The sequence below is a fragment of the Typopeltis vanoorti genome, chromosome 19, assembly GCF_054136105.1.
Source record: "Typopeltis vanoorti isolate ZY-2024b chromosome 19, IOZ_Tvanoo_1.0, whole genome shotgun sequence".
NCBI lineage: Eukaryota > Metazoa > Arthropoda > Arachnida > Uropygi > Thelyphonidae > Typopeltis > Typopeltis vanoorti.
Window position 1 is genome coordinate 99,693,475 of NC_143567.1, and position 27,207 is coordinate 99,720,681.

The window sequence follows — 27,207 nt, forward strand, 5'->3', positions numbered from 1 at the left end:
CTCCATGGAGGGTGCAATAATAATAATGTTCATTTATATTCTATATAGATGATCTGTGTTTGCATTTAATATTATTTTAATTATTTTATTTGTGACTAGCAACAAAAGCTCATTTATGTTAAAGATACCAAGCAATTTTAAACCTGGTTTTACTCCATTTTTCCCAAGTAAGCAAACAGACAAAATGTCAAGTTTGCGCCTGCAATTTATGCAAGACTAGCTGATCCTACAGGTAGTGCGAGACCAGGCAACTCATGGTAAAGGTGGAGCAAGCTCTGATCACTAATCTTAATATTTACCCTTAATGCCAAAACACATCTTCAAGAAGGGGATGTATGATGTTTTGTATTAAAGGCAAGGGGCCACTACCCAGACCGGTTTCGACCTTTATTGAGGTCTCATCAGTGGGAGCCAGGCTAGAAATACCAAGATTTAGTAATGCAGAGCTTGTAAGTATTTTACCAAAACAAGTTACCATAAAGTGTTATAACCTTATTAAATAAAAATCTCAGGAGGAGATATAAATGTAGAAAGTATTTTTAACTTGGGTATAGTTATGTTAAAGATACCAAGCAATTTTAAACCTGGTTTTACTCCATTTTTCCCAAGTAAGCAAACAGACAAAATTTCAAGTTTGCGCCTGCAATTTATGCAAGACTAGCTGATCCTACAGGTAGTGCAAGACCAGGCAACTCGTGGTAAAGGTGGAGCAAGCTCTGATCACTAATCTTAATATTTACCCTTAATGCCAAAACATATCTCCAAGAAGGGGATGTATGATGTTTTGTATTAAAGGCAAGGGGCCACTACCCAGACCGGTTTCAACCTTTATTGAGGTCTCATCAGTGGGAGCCAGGCTAGAAATACCAAGATTTAGTAATGCAGAGCTTGTACAAGCTCTGCATTGTACAAGCTCTGTAGAAATACCAAGATTTAGTAATGCAGAGCTTGTACAAGCTCTGCATTACTAAATCTTGGTATTTCTAGCCTGGCTCCCACTGATGAGACCTCAATAAAGGTTGAAACCGGTCTGGGTAGTGGCCCCTTGCCTTTAATACAAAACATCATACATCCCCTTCTTGGAGATGTGTTTTGGCATTAAGGGTAAATATTAAGATTAGTGATCAGAGCTTGCTCCACCTTTACCACGAGTTGCCTGGTCTTGCACTACCTGTAGGATCAGCTAGTCTTGCATAAATTGCAGGCGCAAACTTGACATTTTGTCTGTTTGCTTACTTGGGAAAAATGGAGTAAAACCAGGTTTAAAATTGCTTGGTATCTTTAACATAACTATACCCAAGTTAAAAATACTTTCTACATTTATATCTCCTCCTGAGATTTTTATTTAATAAGGTTATAACACTTTATGGTAACTTGTTTTGGTAAAATACTTACAAGCTCTGCATTACTAAATCTTGGTATTTCTAGCCTGGCTCCCACTGATGAGACCTCAATAAAGGTCGAAACCGGTCTGGGTAGTGGCCCCTTGCCTTTAATACAAAACATCATACATCCCCTTCTTGGAGATGTGTTTTGGCATTAAGGGTAAATATTAAGATTAGTGATCAGAGCTTGCTCCACCTTTACCACGAGTTGCCTGGTCTTGCACTACCTGTAGGATCAGCTAGTCTTGCATAAATTGCAGGCGCAAACTTGACATTTTGTCTGTTTGCTTACTTGGGAAAAATGGAGTAAAACCAGGTTTAAAATTGCTTGGTATCTTTAACATAACTATACCCAAGTTAAAAATACTTTCTACAAAAAAAAAGCTCATTTAAAATAAATTTCAGGATTATCAGATAACAGTTAAATTAATGATGAAATATTTTAAATTTAAATCTGAATGAGTTGTAGAATTAAGCTGAATTATTTTTTTAATACTTTTATTAATGATTATCAGGCTTCATGTTCCAGTATTACGGTCTCTTCTTCTTTAGCCATTTTCTGTTCACTGCTGGACAAAGACCCCCCCCCCCAAATTTCTCCATTCATTTTTATCTTGAGCTTTCTGTGCCACTGTCCAGCGCTCACTTTAAGGTCATCCTCCCACCATCTTCTCCTTGGTCTTCCTGTAGCTCTCTTTCCATCCTCAGATATTAATTACATATCAACTTTGTCTGTTTTTCATGCAGCATCTTGCAGTATTACCTATGCATTGCCATTTGGATCTTTTAATATATGTTACAATGTCTCTCATCCTAGTCTGAGCTCAGACTAAAGTATTGCACTTTCTCTCTAGAATGGTAATACTGAGTATTGATCTTTCCATTTTCCTCTGGGTAATCCTCAACTTGGTCAATTTTTTAGTCAAATTCCACATTTCACTTCCATATATCATGACTAGAAGTATACAACTGTCTAATACTTTTCTCTTAAGGCAGATTAAAATATTTCCTTTGAGTACCTCACGGTGTTTTCCAAAAGCTATCTGATCAAGTTGAATTCTATATATAATTTTTTCTTCACAGTCTCTCTCTCTCTCTCTACTGTGATCTTCTGCCCTGGGTAAACATAGGTGCTTACTATATCAATTTCCTGGTGTTCTATTTTGTACTGGCTTTTTGGTGATGTGTTTTTATGCATTATTTTTGTTTTGTCTTTGCTTATATTTAATTCTTTCTTTTTACTTACTGCATTCAATTTCTTTATCATTTATTGAAGTTATTCTGCAGTTTCCTAAAAGATCAATGTCATCAGCAAATTGTAGGAGATTTAGTTCTTCTCCAGTATTACATTATCATTGTTTAATAGCTCTTGTATCATAGTATTCTTTGTATTAAACCATCTGATTCTTCTTACTTCTCACAATAAAGTTGGCCGCTCTCATACGAAGGTAGCAGGGTTTTTTCTCCCAGAAACTCTGGTTTTTCATCCTGCATACAGGCAAATTGGCCCTTCAGAACACACTCAATTTACAGACAAAAATATACTGGCAGTAGTGGAGGTGGGCAGTAGATGGCGGTGGTGGAGAGGATTGGTAGTAGAGGTTGAGACAGTTGTATAATAGTAAGTATCCTCCCGCGATGAGCCTTCGGACTCCTTGGAGGTGTCACGAATAATAATAATAATATTTGGTGCAAAAATTTATTGATGGGATTAGGACATAATACCATAATCATTGAGAATTATCTTTGCTTCAAAACAAATTTTTTTTCACTTGATGCTTTTAATTTGTGTATAAAAAATAATTGTCCTGATGTTTTCCTCTCCTAAAATATGAAAACAGACTTATTACGAGGGTGGTCGGAAAAGTTCTCAGCGTCGACCATAGGTGACAACACTATCTGCAACAGATTTTCTTTTCTAAGTTGGTACATCTGTCATAAGCATCAGTGTGAAATTGCAAGTCATTCTATCAAGTAGTTTGTTTTATACAGGAAGCAAAAGTTTATCTGTATCCCTTGAAATGGAAAATTGAGTATCGTGCATTCATTTAAAAATTTTATGGAATTTACAACTGTGTTAAAAAAACTTTTTTATTATCCCGACATTTCGATCTTCATATCAAGATCATCATCTGGAGCATCATCTGGATCATCATCTGGATCATCATCACCATCATTTACCAACCACCCCAATCTGAACAGTAATGATGGTCTTAAAATCCCAAATATATGGAAGGTATATATTCGACCCACGAAACCTTCCTCACTAAGAACAACTATAAACAGAACTTTTGAAAATCCAGTATCTTAAATAACAATTGTAATACTAAAAATAGGACAGCATTGTTTCTGAAAGAAAACCATCTGTAAGAAAGAATGTTTAATCCTGTCATCATAAATAGAATTTAGCTTAATGTAATTTATAAATTTTTTTTTTTTCCACTAGAGGTCATGCCAATAGAATAACGTGATCAAATCATTGTTTCTCTAGCTTACAGTTAATAATGTAACTCAGTTTGTCTTGTGTATTCATATATGCTCCAGATGATGATCTTGATATGAAGATCGAAACATCAGGATAATAAAAAAAGTTTTTTAACACTGTTATAAATTCCATAAAATCTTTAAATGAATGCTGATCACTGTAACACTAAAAGAAAGGATGAGTATCGTGCAGTTATAAAATTCTTTGTAAAAGAATTTTACAAAATTGCTCAATGAAACAAGCAGTGATGACAACACAGTGGTGAAAAGCACTGACCAGGCATGCAGTCAGGAATACATATCCATACTTGAAGTAGAAAAAATCATCAAAAGCCTGAATGTGGAAAGGCAGCAAGAGTAGATGATATTCAACTAGAAATGCTCAAGTATTGAGGTAAAAAAGTCTTTCGGTGGCTGCACTGCATAGTTCAGAAGGCCTGGACAGAGGGACGAATTCCAGATGACTGGAGTAGGGCTCTCATAGTACCCATATGTAAAAAGGAAAATAAAACTGAATGTGAGAATTACAGAGGTATTTCCCTACTGAGTGTTCCTGGTAAGATTTATACAAGTACACTTGGTAGAGAAGGATTGTGGAAAGGAAGCTTGGTGAAGAACAAGCTGGATTCAGACCAAATAGAGGCTGTCACGATCAGATTTTCACTTTACGACAGATAGTTGAGAAATCGTGGAAATATAACAAAGATCTTTATTTAAGTTTTGTCGATCTGGAAATGGCAAATGACAAGGTGCCAAGAGCGAAGCTATTCCAAATGCTACAGTTATATGGTGTTAATGGGGCATTATTACATCAAGCAATACTTAGTCTTTATTTGAGTTGCTAGTCAGCAGTTAGAATTGAAGGAAGTACAGGAAGATGCTTTAATGCTAAATCTGGTGTCAGACAAGGATATCCAGTATTAAACCTGATATCAAAATTGGAGGTGTAATCTCAGCTCTTTGCTTTATGTGGATGATGTTATACTTCTAAATAAATCTGCTACAAGTCTGCAAGATTCTCTGACTAAATTGAATAACTGTTGTAATAGATAAGGTCAGCATTAAAAAGACAAAGACAATGAAAATAGGAGAAACATTGAAAATGTCAACTGCATTTTGAATGGAGAACTTATAGAACAAGTAAAACATTTCAGCTCCTTAGGCACAATTTTTAGTGAAGATGGGTAAGTTAAATATGGAAATAGACAACAGAATCAACAATGCTGGTATGGTAGGAAGTCAAGTGAATAAATTTATATGGAATAAGAAAGAAATTACCCAAAACACTAAATTAGCTGTATACAAGACAGTGTTTAAACCAATTTTAACTTATGGATCTGAGAGCTGGGGTAGAAGTAAAACACTTCACAAAGAGACTGCAGATATGAGAGTCCTGAGAAAGATTAGGGTCATGAACAGATGGCATCAATGGCAATATCATATTAAAAACAAGGATATTAGGAAAGAACTTGGCATTGTCAGCATTCAGGAATGTGTTAGCAGAGCTAATCTTAGGTGGTATGGTCACTTAAACAGAATGAGATAGGAAAGATTAGCAAAACAAGTGTTCCCTGCCAGGTTGGCAGAAAAAGACCCAGAGGAAGACCAAGATATAGTTGGATTGATACAGTAAAAAGTGCCTTAGAAGAAGAAATATGAGGTCTGGTGATATTGGAATCTTGACAGGTAACAGACTGATTTGGAGGAAAATTGTAGATAGGAAGTTAGCAATGATGTAAATTTTTCATGTCTTGAGTGTATATATCAGGAATTTGATAACAATGATATTTTTGAGTGACTTACTGTTTATTTTAGGTCATTACATTTGTGTTTCATTATTTTAAGTAATAAATTCCACTTTGTTTTTTAATTATCACCTTTAAATAACCTAATATCTTAAAGATATCTTATTAAGTTATGTTTTACAGATAAAAATTAATTTTTAGGCCTCTGACAAAGAAGTATCAGGAAATGGCAAAATCTGTTTTCTTGGCTTCAACAGCTGCTTCTGGAAGTGCCCGCAGGAAGGCTCATGCAGAACTGCAAGAAAAACTCAATACACTGCTTAATCACATACACTTGTTTGAGAAAGGAATAAAACTTTTTCAAGGTGTGTTTTTTTTTTTTAAATTAAATTTTAGTCTTACTTTGTTTAACTTTTATTACTGTCATCATTATTATTCTTAACATCTGACCTTCATGGAGTCGAAGGACTCATCACGGCAGGTCCATACTCTCTCATTTAAGGCACTGTTCAATGATCTCAAAAAGATCATTGAACGGTGCCTTAAACTCATTCGCAGTTTCTGCACTTACCACCCTTTCATCATGCACTTCACTCCCATGCCTCAACAACCTCCTTATACAGCTTCCAGGAATGCCTCTAGTTCTCCCCTTTCCTCTCTTACTCTCTCTATCTCTCTCTCTATTTGATGAAAAATCTCCTCAACATTAATCTGGTAACAACCCCTCACCAACTTAATTGTCTCAGTCATATTCTCTCTTCTGTCCCCAAGGCTCTGTAAGTTGCATTCCTTCAATCTCTCCTCGTATGTGACACAGACTTACTAAACCTTCCCTGGGCCCTCTCCAATATATCTTTGTCCCCTTAAAAACCAGGTGACCATGTGTGACCTGATCAAAGCTTTATACAAAGGAACCATAACCTCTTTGTTTCTGCATGTTGATGTGCTCCTCATTATTGCCATAATCTGTTGTGATGTCCTTACAGTTTTAGCAGTGTAACCTCTAACCTTCAAGTCTGTCCACTATCATTCCCAGATTTCACATCTCTTCCACTTCCTTCAAATTTTCTCCATTAATTGTATACTCTGCATACCAAACTTGCTTACCAAATTTCAAGACCTTGCAGTTTGCAATATTAAACTAAGAGCTCCACTCATCAGCCTACTGACATAGTTTATTCAGATCCTCCTACAATGCAATGTCTGCTCTACTTCTCGTAACTCTTCCCAACTTTGCATCATCAGTGAACAGTGCACATCTCCAATTAAGCTTGTTCCAATGTCATTAAGGTACAAGATAAACAATAATCCCCCCCCCCCAAAAAAAAAAGATCCCTGTGGCACTTCACAGTGACATTCCTCTTTTGGGATGCCACTTCTTCATACACAGCCTGTTGATACCTATGTGACTATTAGTCAGCTCCAACTGACTAGTTTGTTATTTGGTCCCATCTATTTCAATTTAATATTAGCTTGTCAGATGGCAGTCTTTCAAAAGTGGCCTTTGAAAAATCCATGTACACTACTGTATATGCATCTCCTTTATCAAGTGAATTTGTCACCTTGTAATATCTAAGCAGATTGCTAAAACATGACCTCCCACTAACAAATCCATGCTTGCCACCATAAAGAATATTGCTATTATCAGTCCATTTCTAAATTCCAGATTAGCCTATGATTTGTAGCCTCAGTCTTATCACCATCATTGTGAAGTGGAACAATCTTTCTTCCATTCCTTTGGGACTTGCCATGTTGCCAAATTCATGTTAATCAGGTGTGTGTGCCAAAGGTGCCATTAATATGATAGACCATTTCTTCAAGATGTGGTGATAATATTGTGATGTCCTACTGCTTTATTAACATGAAGTTTACTTAATTCCTCATATGCTTAATGCTCATTCAGCATTGCTTCCTCCTCAGCTATACCCTCTTCTCATGATGTTGCTTTCATGAGAATGAAATAAACTGATCATTGAATACTTCAACTATATCCTCTGTTTTGCTAATCAGCCATTACCATCAACTAGCATCATCCTTCCACAGTCTTTTTTTTTTTTCCTTCCTGCTTTTCACACATCGAAAGAACTCACTATGATTTATTTAGCTCTATGTTTACTAACCAGTCACCACCTTCCTGGCCTGCTCTTTGTATCCTTCATGCAACTTATTATTACAAACATTCATCTTGTGTTGCCTCCACAGTGCCTTCTTCTATATTTCATGCTTAATCTCTTCATTCATCCATTCCTGTACCCTGTTTAACCTTTTCACTTTTGGAATACACTCAGACACTTATTCACTCAGGATAAGATAAATAAGATTTGCTTACTTCACATGCACTGTAATTACATATCATTTTAAAAAAAAATAATAATAACAGCTTAAAATTTGAAAATAATATTTTGCTTAAAATACAAGATGTTTCAAAACAAGTGTGCATGTGTGTTTTGTGTGTGTGTGTGTATGTGTAGCTTTAGCGATATACATTATTAATATTGTAGATGTTTTCACAAGGACAGAAATATTAGTTTATTACTAATGAGCACATTTTAAGTAAAAACGTGTTCAACTTTTTACTATAGGCGAAGAAGAGGGGATGTGATATAAACATTCAAATTACTAAAAGGTTTTTATAGGATTGATGCAGGGGAAATGTTTCAGCTGTGTGATAGTGATGGAAGAACAAGAGGTCATCTCTGGAAATTAAAGAAGAGTGTGGTTAACAAAGGTGTCAGAACAAGGTTTTTTGCCTGGAGGGTGGTGAATGAGTGGAATTCATTGCCTGACTTAGTTGTGAGCTCTTCGTCTGTAAATGAATTCAAGAAGAGATATGACAGATATTGTTTTGCTAGTTTGGGTCTCCCGCGATGAGTCTACTGACTCCATGGAGATACCCGTAATAATAATAATAATAATAAAAAAATAATAATAACTTATAAAATGTATGTAAATTCCATTACAGTCTATTTTGATATTGTATATTTGAATTATTGCTATTTTATATACGAGATGAGGGCTGAAAAGTTCTGATAAACACCTAGGACAAAAATTATATTAAAGCAACTGATATAACCACCAGAAAGACCAATTGTAATATAATAAAATTAGTTTAATCCTTTATCCAAGTGTGAGCAAACAAAGTTTGCGCCTGAAGTATCTTCAGGACTAGGGTAAGGTGATACCACACCAGGGCAACTCATTGCAAAGGTGGAGAGAGCTACCAACACTCCCATCTCAGTATCTCCCATAATGCAAAACACATCTCCTTGCGGATATGTCTAATGTTATGCATTAAGGGAAGGCCACTACCCAGACTAGTTTCGACCTTTATTGAGGTCTCTTCAGTGGGAGCCAGGCCCTAGTGGAAATACCAGGCAGAAGCATTCGCAGGTCATCTCTACCTATAGGAGTTGCCAAATGGTGTGCAACCCTTTTTTAATAAATTACTCTGGATTTAGAGAAGGTTGTTGAAAGTTTATTTTTCACTTGGTTAGAGTATAATAAAATTAGTTTAATCCTTTATCCAAGTGTGAGCAAACAAAGTTTGCGCCTGAAGTATCTTCAGGACTAGGGTAAGGTGATACCACACCAGGGCTATAATAAGTGAAAAATAAACTTTCAACAACCTTCTCTAAATCCAGAGTAATTTATTAAAAAAGGGTTGCATACCATTTGGCAACTCCTATAGGTAGAGATGACCTGCGAATGCTTCTGCCTGGTATTTCCACTAGGGCCTGGCTCCCACTGAAGAGACCTCAATAAAGGTCGAAACTAGTCTGGGTAGTGGCCTTCCCTTAATGCATAACATTAGACATATCCGCAAGGAGATGTGTTTTGCATTATGGGAGATACTGAGATGGGAGTGTTGGTAGCTCTCTCCACCTTTGCAATGAGTTGCCCTGGTGTGGTATCACCTTACCCTAGTCCTGAAGATACTTCAGGCGCAAACTTTGTTTGCTCACACTTGGATAAAGGATTAAACTAATTTTATTATACTCTAACCAAGTGAAAAATAAACTTTCAACAACCTTCTCTAAATCCAGAGTAATTTATTAAAAAAGGGTTGCACACCATTTGGCAACTCCTATAGGTAGAGATGACCTGCGAATGCTTCTGCCTGGTATTTCCACTAGGGCCTGGCTCCCACTGAAGAGACCTCAATAAAGGTTGAAACTAGTCTGGGTAGTGGCCTTCCCTTAATGCATAACATTAGACATATCCGCAAGGAGATGTGTTTTGCATTATGGGAGATACTGAGATGGGAGTGTTGGTAGCTCTCTCCACCTTTGCAATGAGTTGCCCTGGTGTGGTATCACCTTACCCTAGTCCTGAAGATACTTCAGGCGCAAACTTTGTTTGCTCACACTTGGATAAAGGATTAAACTAATTTTATTATACTCTAACCAAGTGAAAAATAAACTTTCAACAACCTTCTCTAAATCCAGAGTAATTTATTAAAAAAGGGTTGCACACCATTTGGCAACTCCTATAGGTAGAGATGACCTGCGAATGCTTCTGCCTGGTATTTCCACTAGGGCCTGGCTCCCACTGAAGAGACCTCAATAAAGGTCGAAACTAGTCTGGGTAGTGGCCTTCCCTTAATGCATAACATTAGACATATCCGCAAGGAGATGTGTTTTGCATTATGGGAGATACTGAGATGGGAGTGTTGGTAGCTCTCTCCACCTTTGCAATGAGTTGCCCTGGTGTGGTATCACCTTACCCTAGTCCTGAAGATACTTCAGGCGCAAACTTTGTTTGCTCACACTTGGATAAAGGATTAAACTAATTTTATTATACTCTAACCAAGTGAAAAATAAACTTTCAACAACCTTCTCTAAATCCAGAGTAATTTATTAAAAAAGGGTTGCACACCATTTGGCAACTCCTATAGGTAGAGATGACCTGCGAATGCTTCTGCCTGGTATTTCCACTAGGGCCTGGCTCCCACTGAAGAGACCTCAATAAAGGTCGAAACTAGTCTGGGTAGTGGCCTTCCCTTAATGCATAACATTAGACATATCCGCAAGGAGATGTGTTTTGCATTATGGGAGATACTGAGATGGGAGTGTTGGTAGCTCTCTCCACCTTTGCAATGAGTTGCCCTGGTGTGGTATCACCTTACCCTAGTCCTGAAGATACTTCAGGCGCAAACTTTGTTTGCTCACACTTGGATAAAGGATTAAACTAATTTTATTATACTCTAACCAAGTGAAAAATAAACTTTCAACACCAATTGTAATAATTTGTTCTTTTTCGTTTAGGATATATAATTTTCTATAGGTGGTATGCAGATAATAGATGGTATTAATGACATCCACATGGAGAGAGAAAACACAAGAAATAAGGAATATATTTACTGTAGTATTGCTGATAGTGATGTCTTCATGCTGGTTCAGGATACTAAGTGTGTATGTGTGTGCACACATGCAGAGAGAGAGAGAGAGAGGATTTGAAATAGGAAGTGATCACCATTTACTTTTGAATAGGATAAAAATGAATATCATATTGAAGTGAAAAATACGTATGAAAGTTTTTATTAAAAAAATAATCAAAGTAGAGCAGTCTTTGCTTTGAGTTTATAGTTCAGCTTTATGGAAAAATTTGAAAACGAGAACTAAACCTTGGGGTGTCAGTGGCAAAACTCTCAAGCCATAATTGATCCTTTTGTGACCATTTTTTTTTTTTTTTTTTTTTCAGATTTCATTATTAGACACCTCCAGGGAGTCCAAGGACTCATCGAGGGAGGGCACCTACTCTACAACTATCTGCCTCCACCACTCAACCTCAACCACCCATCATCCACCAACCGCAACATCTACACCAACGCCATCTGCCGTCCACTACCCACCACTAGTATTTTCACAGACATCTATTCCCACGGTGGGATTTGAACCTGCAGCCTTTTGGCTGGAGAGCAGATATGCTAACCACTCGACCAACCAGGCTGGCATTAAGGAATCTTTTTGAGTTGTACTTGGTTATTTAGAAGCATAACATAATCTGAATATAAAGTAAAGAGATGGATTAATATCTCAAATTTTGATATCAGGTTTAATGCCACTTTCCTTCATGATATGATAAATATAGATGGTGAATAACAGAGATAGTGTGCACTCTTTTCTATCTGATTTTACATCAAACCATCTTTTTATATCTCTTTTTAGAGTTACAATTCAAATATATATTATATATTACTCAATATGATGTCCCACCATATACTTTTAGCATATACTTGTAACAGCTTTTCACTTGGTTCTTCCTTGTCATATGCATTGTCCACATCTACAAAACTTGAATAAAGATCATTCTTATGCTCTCATAATTTCTCAACAATTTTTTTTAAAGTGAATGATCCAGACAACCTGTATTTGGCCTGCATATATAGCTGTTCTTCTCCAGGTTCTCTCTTCCACAATTTTTCTTATCTTCTTCTCAAGGAGGTTTGTATTAATTTTACTTGGAATACTCTCTAGAGAAATTGTCCTGTAATTCTCACATTTAGTTTTATTTTCATTTTTATAGGTGGGTAGTATGAGCATGCAACTCCAATCAGTTGGAATTTTTCCTTCTGACAAGCTTTTCTGTGCAATGGTATGAAACTTTTATATCTCTATATTTCAGCATTTATAGTTGAATATCATCCATCAAAACTATTTCCTTTTTGATAGCTTCTTTTTTTCTTATTGATATCAATATTTCTTCAAGTATAGATATGTATTTCTGACTGCAATTACTCTTGAATATTTTCTACTACTGTTCTGTCACTTCTTGCATTGTCAACATAGTTGCCCGAGTCATTAACATGCCTGCTGTCCAACCAACAGGTTTTAGAAGTTTGTAACCTATCATCAGTGAGATTCTTTGTGATTATTTCATGGGAGTAGATGAATTTCATTGCCTAGTGTGAGATTACCTTTCCACTTATTAAAGATGTGAAGTGGCTTGAAAAAGTTTCATATTTGATTTCTGGTGCAGGGTGTTCTAGACTATGTTAAAAACACAAAAAAAAAAATTTTTTTTTTTAAATGGTTAACCAACCCACATTACTATTCTACTAAAGGTTTACGTTTCATGGCAGGGAGACACAAAAATAATTTAGAAATCTTTCAAAATATTTTTTTTTTTATGGCCATTTAGCCTATTTTTGTTTAGGAGTACCCTTTTTTATGATGTCTTTTTACTCAATTTTTAGGGCATTACTGATGTTTTATAGACAGATATATATGAAGAATATATAGGAAGGATAATTCAGACATACCTTTGTAGGATGTTGCTGATTGTCTCCTTATTCAGCAGCATCCAGCGTAAGGTGATATACATTCATCTGCTGTTGAAATATAACTGAAAGGAAGGGAGGGGGGGGGGTGAAATGTGAAGATGGAGAGATGTGGGAGAATTATTGGTGAGGCAAGAATATGCAAACTTTTAAAAACCCCAAGTTTTTTTAATTAGGATGGGCAGAGAATTTTTTGGGAGGGAGGTGAAAGATAGGAATTTTATGGGAAAGAGAAGGATATGATGGGATAGGATCAAGGGTGTGAGATGTTTCAACGATGCTTTGTCTTCGGAGCTCATGAGGGAAGCGGAGGCTAAGTCATGCCAGCTTGGTGTTATCATCTGAGACCTCCAGGGAGTCAAAGCCTCATCGAGGGAGACTATAAATCATCCAAACCAGCTGCCATACGTTCCCTTAAATTCATTCACACTAGATGCACTCACTACCCCTGAAGGCAAACTGTTCCACTTACTCATTGCTCTCTGGGAGAAAAACCTATCTCTTACTCCTTTCTTGACTGCAAATAAATTTAACTTCCATGGATGCCCCAGTGTTCTCTCCCTACTTTTCATATAACAAAAAATTTTATCAGATGATATCCTGTAACACCCATCCAGAATCTGCAATCCACATACTCGCAGTCTGTCCTCATAATCTAAATCCCATAATCTGGATATAATCTTTGTAACTTTTCTTTGCACCCTTTCCACAGCTTCTGTATCCCCTTGGAACCTAGAAGACCAAATCTGCACACAATAATCTATAGTCTTATCAAAGCCTTATAAAGAGACAAAATGACTTCCTTATCCTTAGATGTCTAGGTTCACTTCAACATTGTAATTATCCTCTGGGTTGTATTTGCAACTTTTGCTATGTGATCTTTGAACTTCAAATTCCTATCCACCAATATGCCAAGATCCCTTGCTTCCTCGGTTTCTTGTAGCATAACCCCACTAATATATTATGCCACTGGAACTGTAATCATGCCAAAGTGCATAACTTTACATTTAAAGTGTAAAGTTTCACTTTCATTTGCCCAAATTTCAGCCTATTCAAATTGTTAGTGCTGTATATCAGTAGCATCTCTGATGTTAGATCCTACCTGGTATCATTAATATACAGATTGAACAATAATTGTACAGGATATTATGATATGCTGCATGAAAATGTTACATCATTACTAGCATCCTATTGACAATTTTCCTCCAAATTAATATGTTATCAGTCAAGACTTCATTATTATTAGATCTTATATTTTCCTCTTCTAAGGTACTTTTTTACTGTATCAATCTATCTAAATCTTGGCTTTCTGCCATCCTGACAATGAACACTAGTTTTGCTAACTTTTTTCTTTTCCCATTCTGTTTAAGTGACTATACCAGTTGAGGTTAGCTGTGCTTGCACATCGTGAATGCTAGTCAAGTTCTTTCCTGATATCCTCATTTTTAATATGATATTGCCATTGATGCCATCTATTCACTCCCATAATCTTTCTCAGGACTCTCGCATCTGTGGTCTCCAGTCTTTGTTCAAGTGTTCTGCATCTAACTCAGATCTCAGATTCATAATTTAAAATTAGTTTGAACATTGTCTTGTATACCACTACTTTATTGTTTTGACAAAATTCTCTCTTATTCCATATAAATTTATTCAATTGGCTCCCCACCATATTGGTCACCAGGTGACCAATATGGTGAGATGTTGGAAAAGGGTCTAGAGATGACTTACTAAGATAGTTTCTGTGCAATTCACAGAGTCTAGTGGATAGGAGGAAGAGGGGTAATATGATAGAGACCTACAAGTTAGTAAGGGGTTGTTATAAGATCAATGTTGGAGAAGTTTTACAGCAAATGGTGGGAGATCAGGGGAGAACCAGAGGACATTCCTGGAAGCTGTATAAGGGGGGTGTGAGCAGGGGAGTGAGAAGCAGGTTTTTTGCATGCAGAGTTGTGAATGATAGGAATGCCTTGCCTGAGAGAGTGGTGTCTGCAGAGAATTCGAGTGTGTTTAAGGTGTGGTATGATGAGCTCTGTATGACAAAAGGATCTCCTAGATGAGTCTTTGACTCTATGGGATCTGATTCTATGGGTTTGACTCTAATGAATGTGGCAAATATTATTATTTGCCATCTTCATTAAAAATTGTGCCTAAATAGTTGAAATATGTTTTATTTGTTCTATAGGTTCTCCATTCAGAAGGTAGTTAATGTTTTCAATGTTTCTGGCTATTTTCATTGTCTTTTTATTGCTGATTTTTATACCAGATTTATCCCAGCAGTTATTTAATTCAGTCAGGGAATCCTGCAAACCGGTTTATTTAGTATAATATCATGTACAAAAAGTAAAGATCTGAGATTAAGATCTCCAATTTTGATATCAGATTTAGTATCACTGTCCTTCATAATGGGGTCCATGCTAATGATAAATGACAATGGAAATAATGTGCATCCTTGTTTCACACTTGATTTAACATCAAACCATCTTCCTGATCTTCTTCAATTCTAACTGATGACTTACAACTCAAATATAGATTGAGTACTGCTTGATATAATGTCCTGTTTACACCATATATATATGTAGTGTTTTGAACAGCTTTTCTCTTTTCCAGATCTTCAAAAATTAAAATACATATCCTTGTTATATTCCCAGAATTTCTCAACTGTTTCTCTTTTAAGTGATGAAAATCTGATCCTGACAAATCTCTTTTTGATCTTAATTCAACTTGTTCTTCAAGCTTCTGTCCACAATTTTTTCTTAACTGTCTCTTGAGTATATTTTCATAAATCATACCAGGAAGACAATAGAGAAATACCTCTGTAATTCTTACATTCAGTTTTATTTCCTTTTTTTTTTATAGATGGATACTATGAGAGCTCTAATCCAATCATCTGGATATGACCCTCTGACCAGGCCTCTGAATTATGCAATGTAGCCACTGTAAAACTTTTATGGCTCCATATTTCAGCATTTTTTATTAAACGTCATCTACTCCAGCTGCCTTTCAACATTTCATGCTTTTGATGGTTTTCTGCTTCAAATATTGACATGTATTCCTGATTACATTCATGTGGAGTGTTTTCTACTACATGCTTTTAATGTTTGTTTCATTTAGTATTCTTTCAAAGTAATTACTTCACATATCTAGAATATCTTTATCTTCGGCTTTCATTACTTTGATCATGCCAGATTCCTTTTACAAAACCCTTTTCTGTATTGCTTAGTCTTTTCAACAGCCTCCAGAAATTTTTCCCCTTCCTGATATTTATTTTATGAACATTTTCTGTGTTCCCATGACTTTTGTTTAGCTGGTTTTACACATAGTGCATACCTAGTTTTATACATAACTTCTCTTTCTTACATTTTCCTCTGTATTTCTAAAAGCACAAGCTGACTTATACTTGCCAGGAACTTTTGATAATCTTTGATCTTACTTTGACTGCCTGTTTAATTTCCCGAGTCCACTATGGAATCCTGTTTTTTCTTTCCTTGCTGAGAACCTCACCACATGCTTCTCTGTCTTAATCAACCAATGTTTTTTTCTTCAGGGTTGGCCACTGAATCTCCAAGGTTTAGTTCTTCTTTTCAAACTCTTACATCGTAGATTTCATGCAGATCCTGACTGGCCTTGAATACCATGTATTTGGATGCAACTCACAGTTCCTCCTGGAGGAAAACAACCATGTTCCACCATAGTAAATTTAAATTTGCCAGATTTAAAAAACAAAGACAGTTTTTAGAATCTGCAGTGGCACTCAGAAATTAACCAAATTTAAATAAATATGTATGTATAAAACTTCCCAAAATTTGAGAAACAATAATTGTCAGAGGTCCCACTTTATATTCTAGGTCATCTGCAAATGCCTATAGAAGGTATGTCCCCTAGATTGGACTTTAGAGTTACCCACGTATTTCATTTAGTATTGTGCTGTCTTTTTGTGTGTGTGTGTGTGTGTGTCAGTGACTGAGATGAAATATTGGAAGCATTAAAATTAGTTTTTAATTCTTTCCTAGTGCTGTAAATATTCCATTAAACCAACAACATGATATCCTCCCAGCACTTAAGCCTTAACACATGGATGTTAAGAGGAACTAAAAAGAGCTCTTTTACAGTCTCATCCTAGTACAGAAGTACCTGATGGCATCCATTATGAAATGATAAAATACTTACCATCATTTTCTATGGATCTTCTCTTAATTTTATTATTATTATTCAGGCTTCCATGGCCTGAATAATAATAAGAACAAAAAGACTCAATGGGGGAGATCCTTTCTAAGAAACACAAGTCTATCAAGACTCATTGAGGGAGGTCCCTCCTAGAAAACACAAGTCTATCATACCACTCCTTAAACGCATTGACCGTTCTCACTTTCACCACTCTATCAGGCAATGCATTCCATGGTTCAACCACCCTCTATGCAAAGAAACCACTCCTCACCTTCTTTCTCACAGTTTCCTTTCATAACTTCCAGGGATGGCCCCTTGTCACTCCCGCTGTTCAACCAAGCGAAAGAACTCCTCAATGTCAACCCTGTAACCACCTCTCAACAGTTTAAAAGTCTCAATCATATCACCCCTCCTTCTTCTATCCACCAAACTCTGCAGTCCACACTCCCTCAGCCAATCCTCATAACTAACATTGTACAGTCCTGACACCATCTTTGTTATCTGCCTTTGTACCCTTTCCACAGTTAATTTATCCCCTTCAAATCCTGGGGACCAGATCTAAGAACAATAGCCTAAGTGTGGTCTGATCAGAGTCTTATACAACGGAATGATAACCCTTTTTATCTCTGCAGTTCAGTGTCCTTCTCATTATTGCAGCAATCCTATGTGTTACCTTCACTACTTTTGCAATATGTCCTCTAAATTTCAGGTTTCTATCAATCATCAACCCCAGATCTCTTGTCTCCTCTACTTCCTCCAGTTTAACTCCTCCCATAAAGTATGCAGCGTCCCATCGATGTGTCCCAAACCACAAGACCTTATATTTTATTTTGCTGCATTAAACTGACACCCCCCATTCATTGTCCCATCTATCTAGCTTAATCAAATCCTCTTACAGGGCTACCACATCAGCACTATTACTAATAACCCTTCCCAGCTTCGCATCATCCGCAAACAACTGAATATTCCCCTTGCAATCCACGGACAATGTCATTGATATAAAGGTTAAACAATATAGGTCCCAGTACGGAGTCCTGTGGAACCCCACTTGTAACCTTCTGCCACCTTCATATTGCTCCACCATATGCAACTCTCTGATACCTATCAGAGAGCCAATCCTGAATCCAGTTGACCAATCTGACATCCAGACCCATGTGCTGCAACTTGAATATCAGCTTATCATGTGACACCCTGTCAGATGCCTTTGCTAAGTCTAGGAAAATGGCACTATATGCCTTTTCCTCATCTAATGCTCTTGTAACTTTATTATAAAAGGATATTGCTAAAACAAGAGTGCCCCTTAACAAATCCATGTTGACTCACACAGATAACATTACCCTCATCTGCCTAATGCTGTATACGGTCCCTCACTAACTTCTCCAAGATCTTAACAACTACTGATGACACACAAATTGGCCTATAATTAGATACTTCCAGTCTGCTACTTCTCTTATGCAATGGCACTGTCATACCTTCCTTCCATTCCATGGGCACCTTTCCCACAGCCAGACTTTCATTGAAAACCAGGTCAACGGCACTGTCAGTTCCCTAGCACATTCTCTCAAAACTCATGGCGAAATACCATCCAGTTCATCACAGATTTACTGACATCCAGAGTACTCAGTATTTGGAATGCACTCCCCTCCTGCTCCTCAAACCTGCCCTATCCCTCTAGTATTCAAATTGACTCCTCCAGGATGAAATACTCCAATAAAGTGTTCATTGAACAATTCCACTATGTCCTCTGCATCAGTCACTCTATTCCCATTTTTATCCCACAATGTCATTCTTCCACAGTCATTTCTCCTCCTACTGGCCACATAGCTAAAAAAATTCCCTAGGATTTCCCTTGAAACTATGGCCAGTCTTTTCTCATATTCCAGTTTTACCTTCCTTACCATACTAGTCACTCTCCTGGCCTGTGTCTCTTAATCTTCGTGCATCTTCTCTTCACCTGTCTCCTTATATCTCTTCCATAGCCTCTTTTTCGCATGCAGTTGCTGTTTAATATTGTTTATCATTCACTTTACTCCAAATAGTGTCCTCTTCTTCACTCGTGGAATACAGCTTGCCATCGCTGCTAACAAATATTCCTTCACAATTTCCCAAGCACTAATAATATCCTGGCCTTCCAATTCCTCCCTCCACGAAACTTCTCCAAGTTGACGTCTAAGACTATATATAATCACCTGCTTTATAATTCCACATACTTTCCTGTCTCTTTGATACCCCTGCATGTCTATTCATTTTCCAAGTCAAAACCATATGGTCACTCTCTCCAATTGGTGGGAGAGATGTCATCTCAGTTATTATCAACTCTTCTGATGCTATAACCAAATCCAAAACTTTTGAACCTCTTATTCCCTCTGTTACATGTTGCCTAAGACATTTGTCCCTCAAGAATTCTAGAAATTCCATTCCCTTATTGCTACATGCATCTTCCTCTCCCCAATTTATATTGCTGTAGTTAAAATCTCCCATAACAATCATTTTCTTACACTTGCCATGTTCAACTGTCTCAACATAACCTGGTCATCAACCTCTGTGCTCCTTGGTCTGTAGCAACACCCCACTAAATATCCTGTCTTGCCCACCTCATACCATATGCTTTCAAAATGATTAGTGTCACAGCCTTCCAAAGCCTCCACTCTTAGAGGACATAGGTCGTCACTTATCATAAGCAGTACTACTCCACCACCACATTTTCTCTTCCTATCCTGCCGAAAAATGCTTTACCCTGAAACTTCTATTCCTGTTATTATATCCTCTTCTGTCAACCATGTCTCGGTGATCCCAATAATCTTTGGCCAGGCTGATGCTATCAGTGCCACCATTTCCTCTCCCTTATTTCGAATACTCCTGGCATTAGTATAATGCATAAAAATTGTTTCTATACCCAGCATTATCCCCTCTAGACTCCCCTAGACTCAGCATTACCTGATGTCGTCCCCCTTTTCCCAAGTACCCATTCCCACAAGAGGCCACCCCTGCTACTATCCACACTGGGACACACTGACTCGTTCAAAACAGCAATCTCTCCAGATGCCTACGTCCTTCCTCATTCAAATTCAAGCGGTCTCTCACATACAATTCCCCTCTGTTCTCAAACGTACTGCAAGCATCCACATATTCCAATCCTCTTTTCTGAAATATTCTCGCTATTATGCCATTCAATATCACCGCTCTTCTGCTCAGCTCGTCACTATCATACCTAGGCAACACACACACACTATCTTTCCTCTCTGTGTCTTCTTTCGTATACCCTCAAGCAAGAATCTCATATCTCTCGCTGCCCTACTTACATTACCCCTCAAGTCATTTGTTCCTACCATCACAATCATCTCATCCACCCTTTCACCTCTCTTAATTGCCATAGCCACACTTTCTGTTGTTCCTCCTGGCAAACACTCCTCACTCATCCTATCTTGAACACCACGGATCATTGAGTCCCCATACATTACACCTGTTACCACCCTATTCCTCGATTGATCACATGCATCCCTCACTCTCTCTCCTGTAACACTTTCTCTCCATTCTTTCCTCTTCTATCATTCCTATATCTGACACTCATTCCCTCGCTTCCACTTATCCTATTCTCACCTCTTCTATCATTCATACAACTCTCTCTCATTCCCTCTCTTCTACTGTTCCCATTCTCTCCTCTTCTATCACTCCCATCTCTCTCTCATTCCCTCTCTTATATTGTTCCTGAACTCTCTTCTTCTTCTACCATTCCCATAACTCTCTCTCATTCCCTCTTCTCTATTATTGTTCCTATTCTCTCTTCTTCTCTCATTCCCATAACTCTCTCTCTCTCTCTCTCTCTCACTCCTCCTAATATGCAACAGAATACTTGCAGAGGAAGTTTTTCCAGATTTTTAGCATAAAGTCAGTTGTCATTGCTATCCCAAAACCAGGAAGGGATCCAACACAAGCAAATAATTATCGACCTATTGCTCTGACCAGCTGTCTTTGTAAGATATTAGAGGAAATGTTTAATGCCAGACTTCTCTGGTATTTAGAAAACAACTATCTTTTCTTCAATACACAATGTGGATTTCATGGACATCGTTCAACTTTAGACCATTTGGTTTATTTAGAAACTTTTATAAGAGTTGCATTCCTGAAGCAAGAGTATCTGGTTTCAGTTTTGGTTGGCATAGAAAAAGCTTATGACACAGCCTGGAGATATGGCATATTAAAAGACTTCTATAACCTAGGTTTCAGAGGACACCTTACTGTATTTATTATAAACTTTCTATCTAGGCAAACTTTCCAAGCCAGAGCAGGAAGAATGCTATCTTGGCCATATCATCAAGAACACAGGGTTCCCCAAGGCTCTGTCTTAAGTGTGACACTTTTCTGCTATCTAAGTTAACTCAGTCACTGACAATGCTCTATATGTTGATAACTTCAAAATTTACTGTCATTCTCATGACATGAAGGTAATTGAAGGGCAATTTCAGCTTGTTTCTCTATGACTCTTATTAATAGTTTCAGGGTTTCAACAGAAAAAAGTGTCTGTTGAAAACATGAAAACACGCTTCACCAGATCCTGAATTAAGAATGGGACAAACTATTATTCCAGTATCAAAAGAGACCAAGTTCTCGGGACTCGTCTTTGAAAGAAATCTGCATTCTTTGCATACATTCGTTAATTAAGAGAAAAGTGAAAGAATACATTGAATCTCCTTTGCACTCTATCCTCTACTGAATTGGGGTGCCGATCAGTCTTCATTATGCCGTCTTTATCATGTGCTTATACATTCAAAGCTGGATTATGGGTCTCGAGTCTTTGATTCTGGAAGGCAGAATAACCTGCAATGGTTGGATCCCATTCATTATCAGGGTATACGGATACCTACTGGTGCCTTTCATTCATCACCCAAAGTCTTTATGTTGAAGCAAAACTGGTTTTATCACTTAAAGGTATCTTAATTATGCCCTAAAGATAAAGTCTCTTCCAAATCATCTGACATGGACTTGTCTCTTTTACATTTGGAAGCTCAATATCAAACACGTCAGACTACCGTATGTTCTTTTGGTATGCATGTTAAAGACGCTTTTGCAGGCTTTAGGCATTAATGTTGTGACAACATTGATGCCTACATGGCAGGTTTTCTATCTTGCAACCTCTCACTTTGTCAACTACAGAAGTCGCATATTCCATCATCTGTCTATCTGCAATTGTTTAATGCACACAGAGCACCCATCTGTACTGATGGCTCAAGAACTGTTAGCTGTGCTGCTGTGTTTCCTGACTTTACTATCTCCAACCAGATCCCACCTGATTGCAGCAATTATATATGCCATATGCAATGACATTGCATATGGCATTCACCCTACACTTGTTCATATAAAAGAAAACTGCTATGAGAAGTGTGTGTAATTGATACACTCTTTGAGCTCTTTACGGCTATCTCCTCTCCTGTGTATAATCCACATCCAATGCTGTGTAAGGTGTTACACCTGTTGTACAAAATGAAAATCCTTAATTTTGATGTTCGGTTGTGCTGGATTCCCAGCTACATTGGAATTCAGAGAAATGAGACTGCAGCTGCTAGATCACCTCATACTTTCTCCATTGTACTGTTTGACAATACCATATACAGACTACAACAGTTTCTAAGTCAAAGCTACTTGCCCAATGACAGGCATCATGGCAGGAAGCATTAACAAAACAAATTAATTAATTTAAAAGCCTTGCATTCTAGTCAATATAGAAAGAGAAGAGAGGAAGTCGTTCTTGCTGGGTTCTGCATAGGTCGCAGTCATTTCTCACATTCTTATTTACTGAGGACTGATAACCCATCTGCCTGTGTGTGAAAAATTCAGTATGTGTTTTACTATTTGTCATATTCTGGTGGAATGCCAACACTTTACATGGGAGGGGAATGAAATTTTTACTTTACTTATCTAGCCAAGTCATATATATATATATACACACACACAGGCAGATGTTATCAGACTCAGACAGGTTGCATGATGTTTTCAACCTTTACAAAGAATTAATTTGTACAAACACATTGGACTATAATTCTAGTGGTAAGACTTATACGTTGGTTAGACATAACTGGTAATTAATTTACGGAATTAACAACGCATATAAAGTAAATTAATTAAAGATAACTTTAATGAATCACTTCTATATTTCGACAATGTCACATTGTCATCTTCAGGAACATAAAGATATGGTATGTGCACTACAGGAACTAACAAAGCAAATGAGGAAGAAATTAAGACACTAATTTTGTTCCTAAAGTCCTAATGGTGCCCTCTTGCGGGCTAATTTGGTAGTCTTGGCCGTTGGGCTGAAGTTCTCTTAATGAAAGTCTCCCAAATTTGGGGCAGTTTCATGCACCCAAATTTGTTGAGGTTAGGAACGTTTTTTAGAGCTGCTGAAGATTCTTTGAATAATCTTTCGTATTTAAACTTGCTGCGATGGATTATTTTTGTCTTCTTCCAACGAATTTTATGGTGGGTATCTAAGGCATGGTCTGCCAGCCCAGAGCGGCTGTACTGGTGAAACCAGATGTAGTCTTGGTGTTCTGAAATCCTGATATTTGTTGTTCTGCCTGTTTGGCCAAAGTAGGACAATTTGCAGCTGCAAGGGACCTGGTATATACCAGGTAGGTCTAGGGGAAGTGGTTGGTCTTTGGTAGAGCGGATAAGGGATGCCAACTTTTTATATGGTCTGTAACAGGAAGTAAGGTCATATTTCTTGAGGATATTAGTTATTTTTTCAGAGGTGCCCTGGATGTAGGGGATAGTGATAGACTTGGTGTAGTCTTTATTGTTGAGGGGGGGAGGGGGGTTGTGGTTTTCAGGTTTTAGTATTTTTTGGATTTTTTGGGGGTTATAGCCATTGGCTAAGAAAGTGTTGAGGATGTGGTTTAGTTCCATAGTCAGGGCCTTGTCATCTGAGCAGATTAATTTTGGCCTGTTATATAGTGTTTTTATCACCCCATATTGTTGTGAGGGGGGTGGTGGGATTGCTGGTGAATGTATCTGCCAGTGTGGGTGGGTTTTCTGTAAACAGAGAAAACCAAAGATCCATCAAGCTGGCGGGTGATTAAAGTGTCTAGGAAGGGGAGGGTGTTGTTTTCCTCTTTTTCTAAGGTGAACTGGACTCTGGGATGTTGGTTGTTTAAGTGTGTTAGGAAGGAGTGGAGTGAGTCTGAGCCATGTGGCCAAATAGCAAACACATCATCCACATAACGAAGCCAAATAGTGGGTTTTTGTGGGGCGGAGTTTAAGGCTTTTTCTTCAAATGTCTCCATAAAGAAATTGGCCAAGGGTGGGGAAAGTGGTGAACCCATGGCTGTCCCCTCTATCTGTTTGTAGAACTTTCCTTGCCAAACGAAATAGCCTGAGTTCATTGTGAACTGAAATAGGACTGAGATATCGGGAGGAAACTTGGCTTGGATGACAAAAATAATCCATCGCAGCAAGTTTAAATACGAAAGATTATTCAAAGAATCTTCAGCAGCTCTAAAAAACGTTCCTAACCTCAACAAATTTGGGTGCATGAAACTGCCCCAAATTTGGGAGACTTTCATTATGAGAACTTCAGCCCAACGGCCAAGACTACCAAATTAGCCCACAAGAGGGCACCATTCGGACTTTAGGAACAAAATTAGTGTCTTAATTTCTTCCTCATTTGCTTTGTTAGTTCCTGTAGTGCACATACCATATCTTTATGTTCCTGAAGATGACAATGTGACATTGTCGAAATATAGAAGTGATTCATTAAAGTTATCTTTAATTAATTTACTTTATATGCGTTGTTAATTCCGTAAATTAATTACCAGTTACATTGGACTATAGGTACAGCTTTGTGTAACTTAATTTTTGTACATACATATTTACTAATTTATCTTGGACTGTTTATGTACTGCTGAAATTTTATTTATATTTAGATATTGCATTGCTTGACTTGGTTTTTTTAGATGCATATTGTTTCCTAGTTTGTCTTTGACTATTTATGTGACACTATAACCTTTAACCTTGTGTATTGCTGCAACTTTTATTTATATGTAGATAATGCATTGCTTAAATTTTGTACACACACATTATTTATTAATTTTTCTTTGACTATTTATGTATTGCTCTAACCTTTGACCTTGTATACTGCTATAACCTTTGCTATAGCTGTACTTGCACCAATAAATCAACCAACCATACCTTTATCCCTTAAGTATATGTGCATTTGTAATATAGTGTTGTCCTAAGCTCATTTTAACAGTTCACAATATGAATTAATTATCATTATCAATTTACTGATATGTACCCTCAAGGGGTGTTCAGGTTACTATGACAGAACTACATGATTGTGGTTATGTGCTATACAGTCATTTTTATCTCTTGGTGATCCTGTGAACAAGGCTCTTCATTCCACTCAGCCTCTTATCCTTTCTTTCAGTAGTTATAAGTTCAAGTTGGTAAGTTATTTTATGCTTGCTGTCCAACTCTTTTTGGTCTTAATCATCTTCTCATTCCCTCAATCTTCCCAACATAACTGCCTTCTCCAATGATTCATCTGCTCTCATAATATGACCAAAGTACATCAACTTCTGTTTAGCTATCATTGCCTCCAAGGAGCATTTTATCATTATTCTTCCACACCCATAATTCAAATGAATCAGTTTGCTTTCTGTCTTTCTTAATAAATCATAGCTTTTGACGATTTCCATTTTTTCTCCCTCTATTGTAATTAAGCCTTGCTTAATTACATTATTAAGTCACATGATTATATTAAGTTACATTAAACTGTATGATTAAGTTTACATTATTATTGATTTCCTATCAACAATTTTCCTCCAAATCAATCTATTATTTGAGCACTCCAATATTGTCACATCTAACATTTTGCTCTTCCCAATCCAACTAGACCTTGGTCTTCCTCTGGGTCTCTTTCTTGGCATCCTGACACATTCTTGCATGTTAATATTGTCAAGTTTCTTTCTAATTTCATTTTTAATGATTCTGCCATTCATACCAATTGTTTACATCCCTAATTTTTCTCAGAACCCTCATATCTGTGGTCTCTAGTCTTTGATCAAGTGCTTTATTTCTAACCCAACTCTCAGATCTGTAAGTTAAAACTGGTTTGAGCACTATCTTCTATACTGCTAGTTTGGGGCTAATTTCTCTCTTATTCCATATAAATTTATTCAGCTGGCTATTTACTATATAGTTTTGCTCATTCTGTTGTCTATTTTTAGATTTAACCTCCCATCTTCAATAAAAGCTATGCCTAAATAGCTAAAATATTTTACTTATTCTATAGGATCTCCATTCAGAATGTAGCTGAAGTTTTCTATGCTCCTGCCTATTTTCACAATTTTGGTGTTTTTATTGTTGATTTTCATGCCAAATTTGTCATCATCAAATTCCTGCCATGTACCCTCAAAGGGATATACAGGATATGATAGTACCATATGAAAAATTTACATCATTACTAACTTCTAATCTACAATTTTCCTCCAAATCAGTCTGTTACCTGTCAAGATTCCAATATCACCAGACCTTATACTTCTATCTTCTAAGGCATTTTTTACCATATCAATCCACCTATATCTTGGTCTTCCTCTGAGCCTTTTTCCTGCCAACCTGGCAGAGAACATTGGTTTTGTTAATCTATTCTCTCCCATTCTGTTTAAGTGACCATACCACCTGAGATTAGCTCTGCTAACGCATTATTGAATGCAGACAATGCCAAGTTCTTTATTAATATCCTCGTTTTTAATATGATCTTGTCATTGATGCCATCTATTCATGTCCCTAATCTTTCTCATGACTCTCATATCTGCAGTATTTAGTCTTTGGTCAAGTGTTTTGCTTCTGATGCAGCTATCAGATCCATAAGTTAAAATTAGTTTGAACACTGTCTTGTATATATCTAATTTAGTGTTTTAACTAATTTCTCTCTTATTCCATAAATTTATTCAGTTGACTTCCTACCATACCAGCATTGTTGATTCTGTTGTCTATTTCCATATTTAAAAATTGTGCCTAAGTAGCTAAAATGTTTTACTTGTTCTGTAGGTTCTCTATTCACAATGCAGTTGATATTTTCAATGCTTCTGCCTATTTTCATTGTCTTTGTCTTGTTATTGCTGACCTTCATACCATATCTATTACAACAGTT

The 27,207-nt window shown here is 37.0% G+C and overlaps 1 protein-coding gene across 1 annotated transcript in view; it reads left to right on the top strand.

The window, feature by feature from the left end:
* Window positions 1-27,207, top strand: part of Ufl1 (UFM1 specific ligase 1) — a 430,347-nt gene that overhangs the window by 305,732 nt on the left and 97,408 nt on the right. The window contains exon 12 of the mRNA XM_090408990.1: window positions 5,816-5,979. Within this exon, the coding sequence (XP_090265116.1) occupies window positions 5,816-5,979 (164 nt within the window). The remainder of the gene's footprint in view (window positions 1-5,815; window positions 5,980-27,207) is intronic.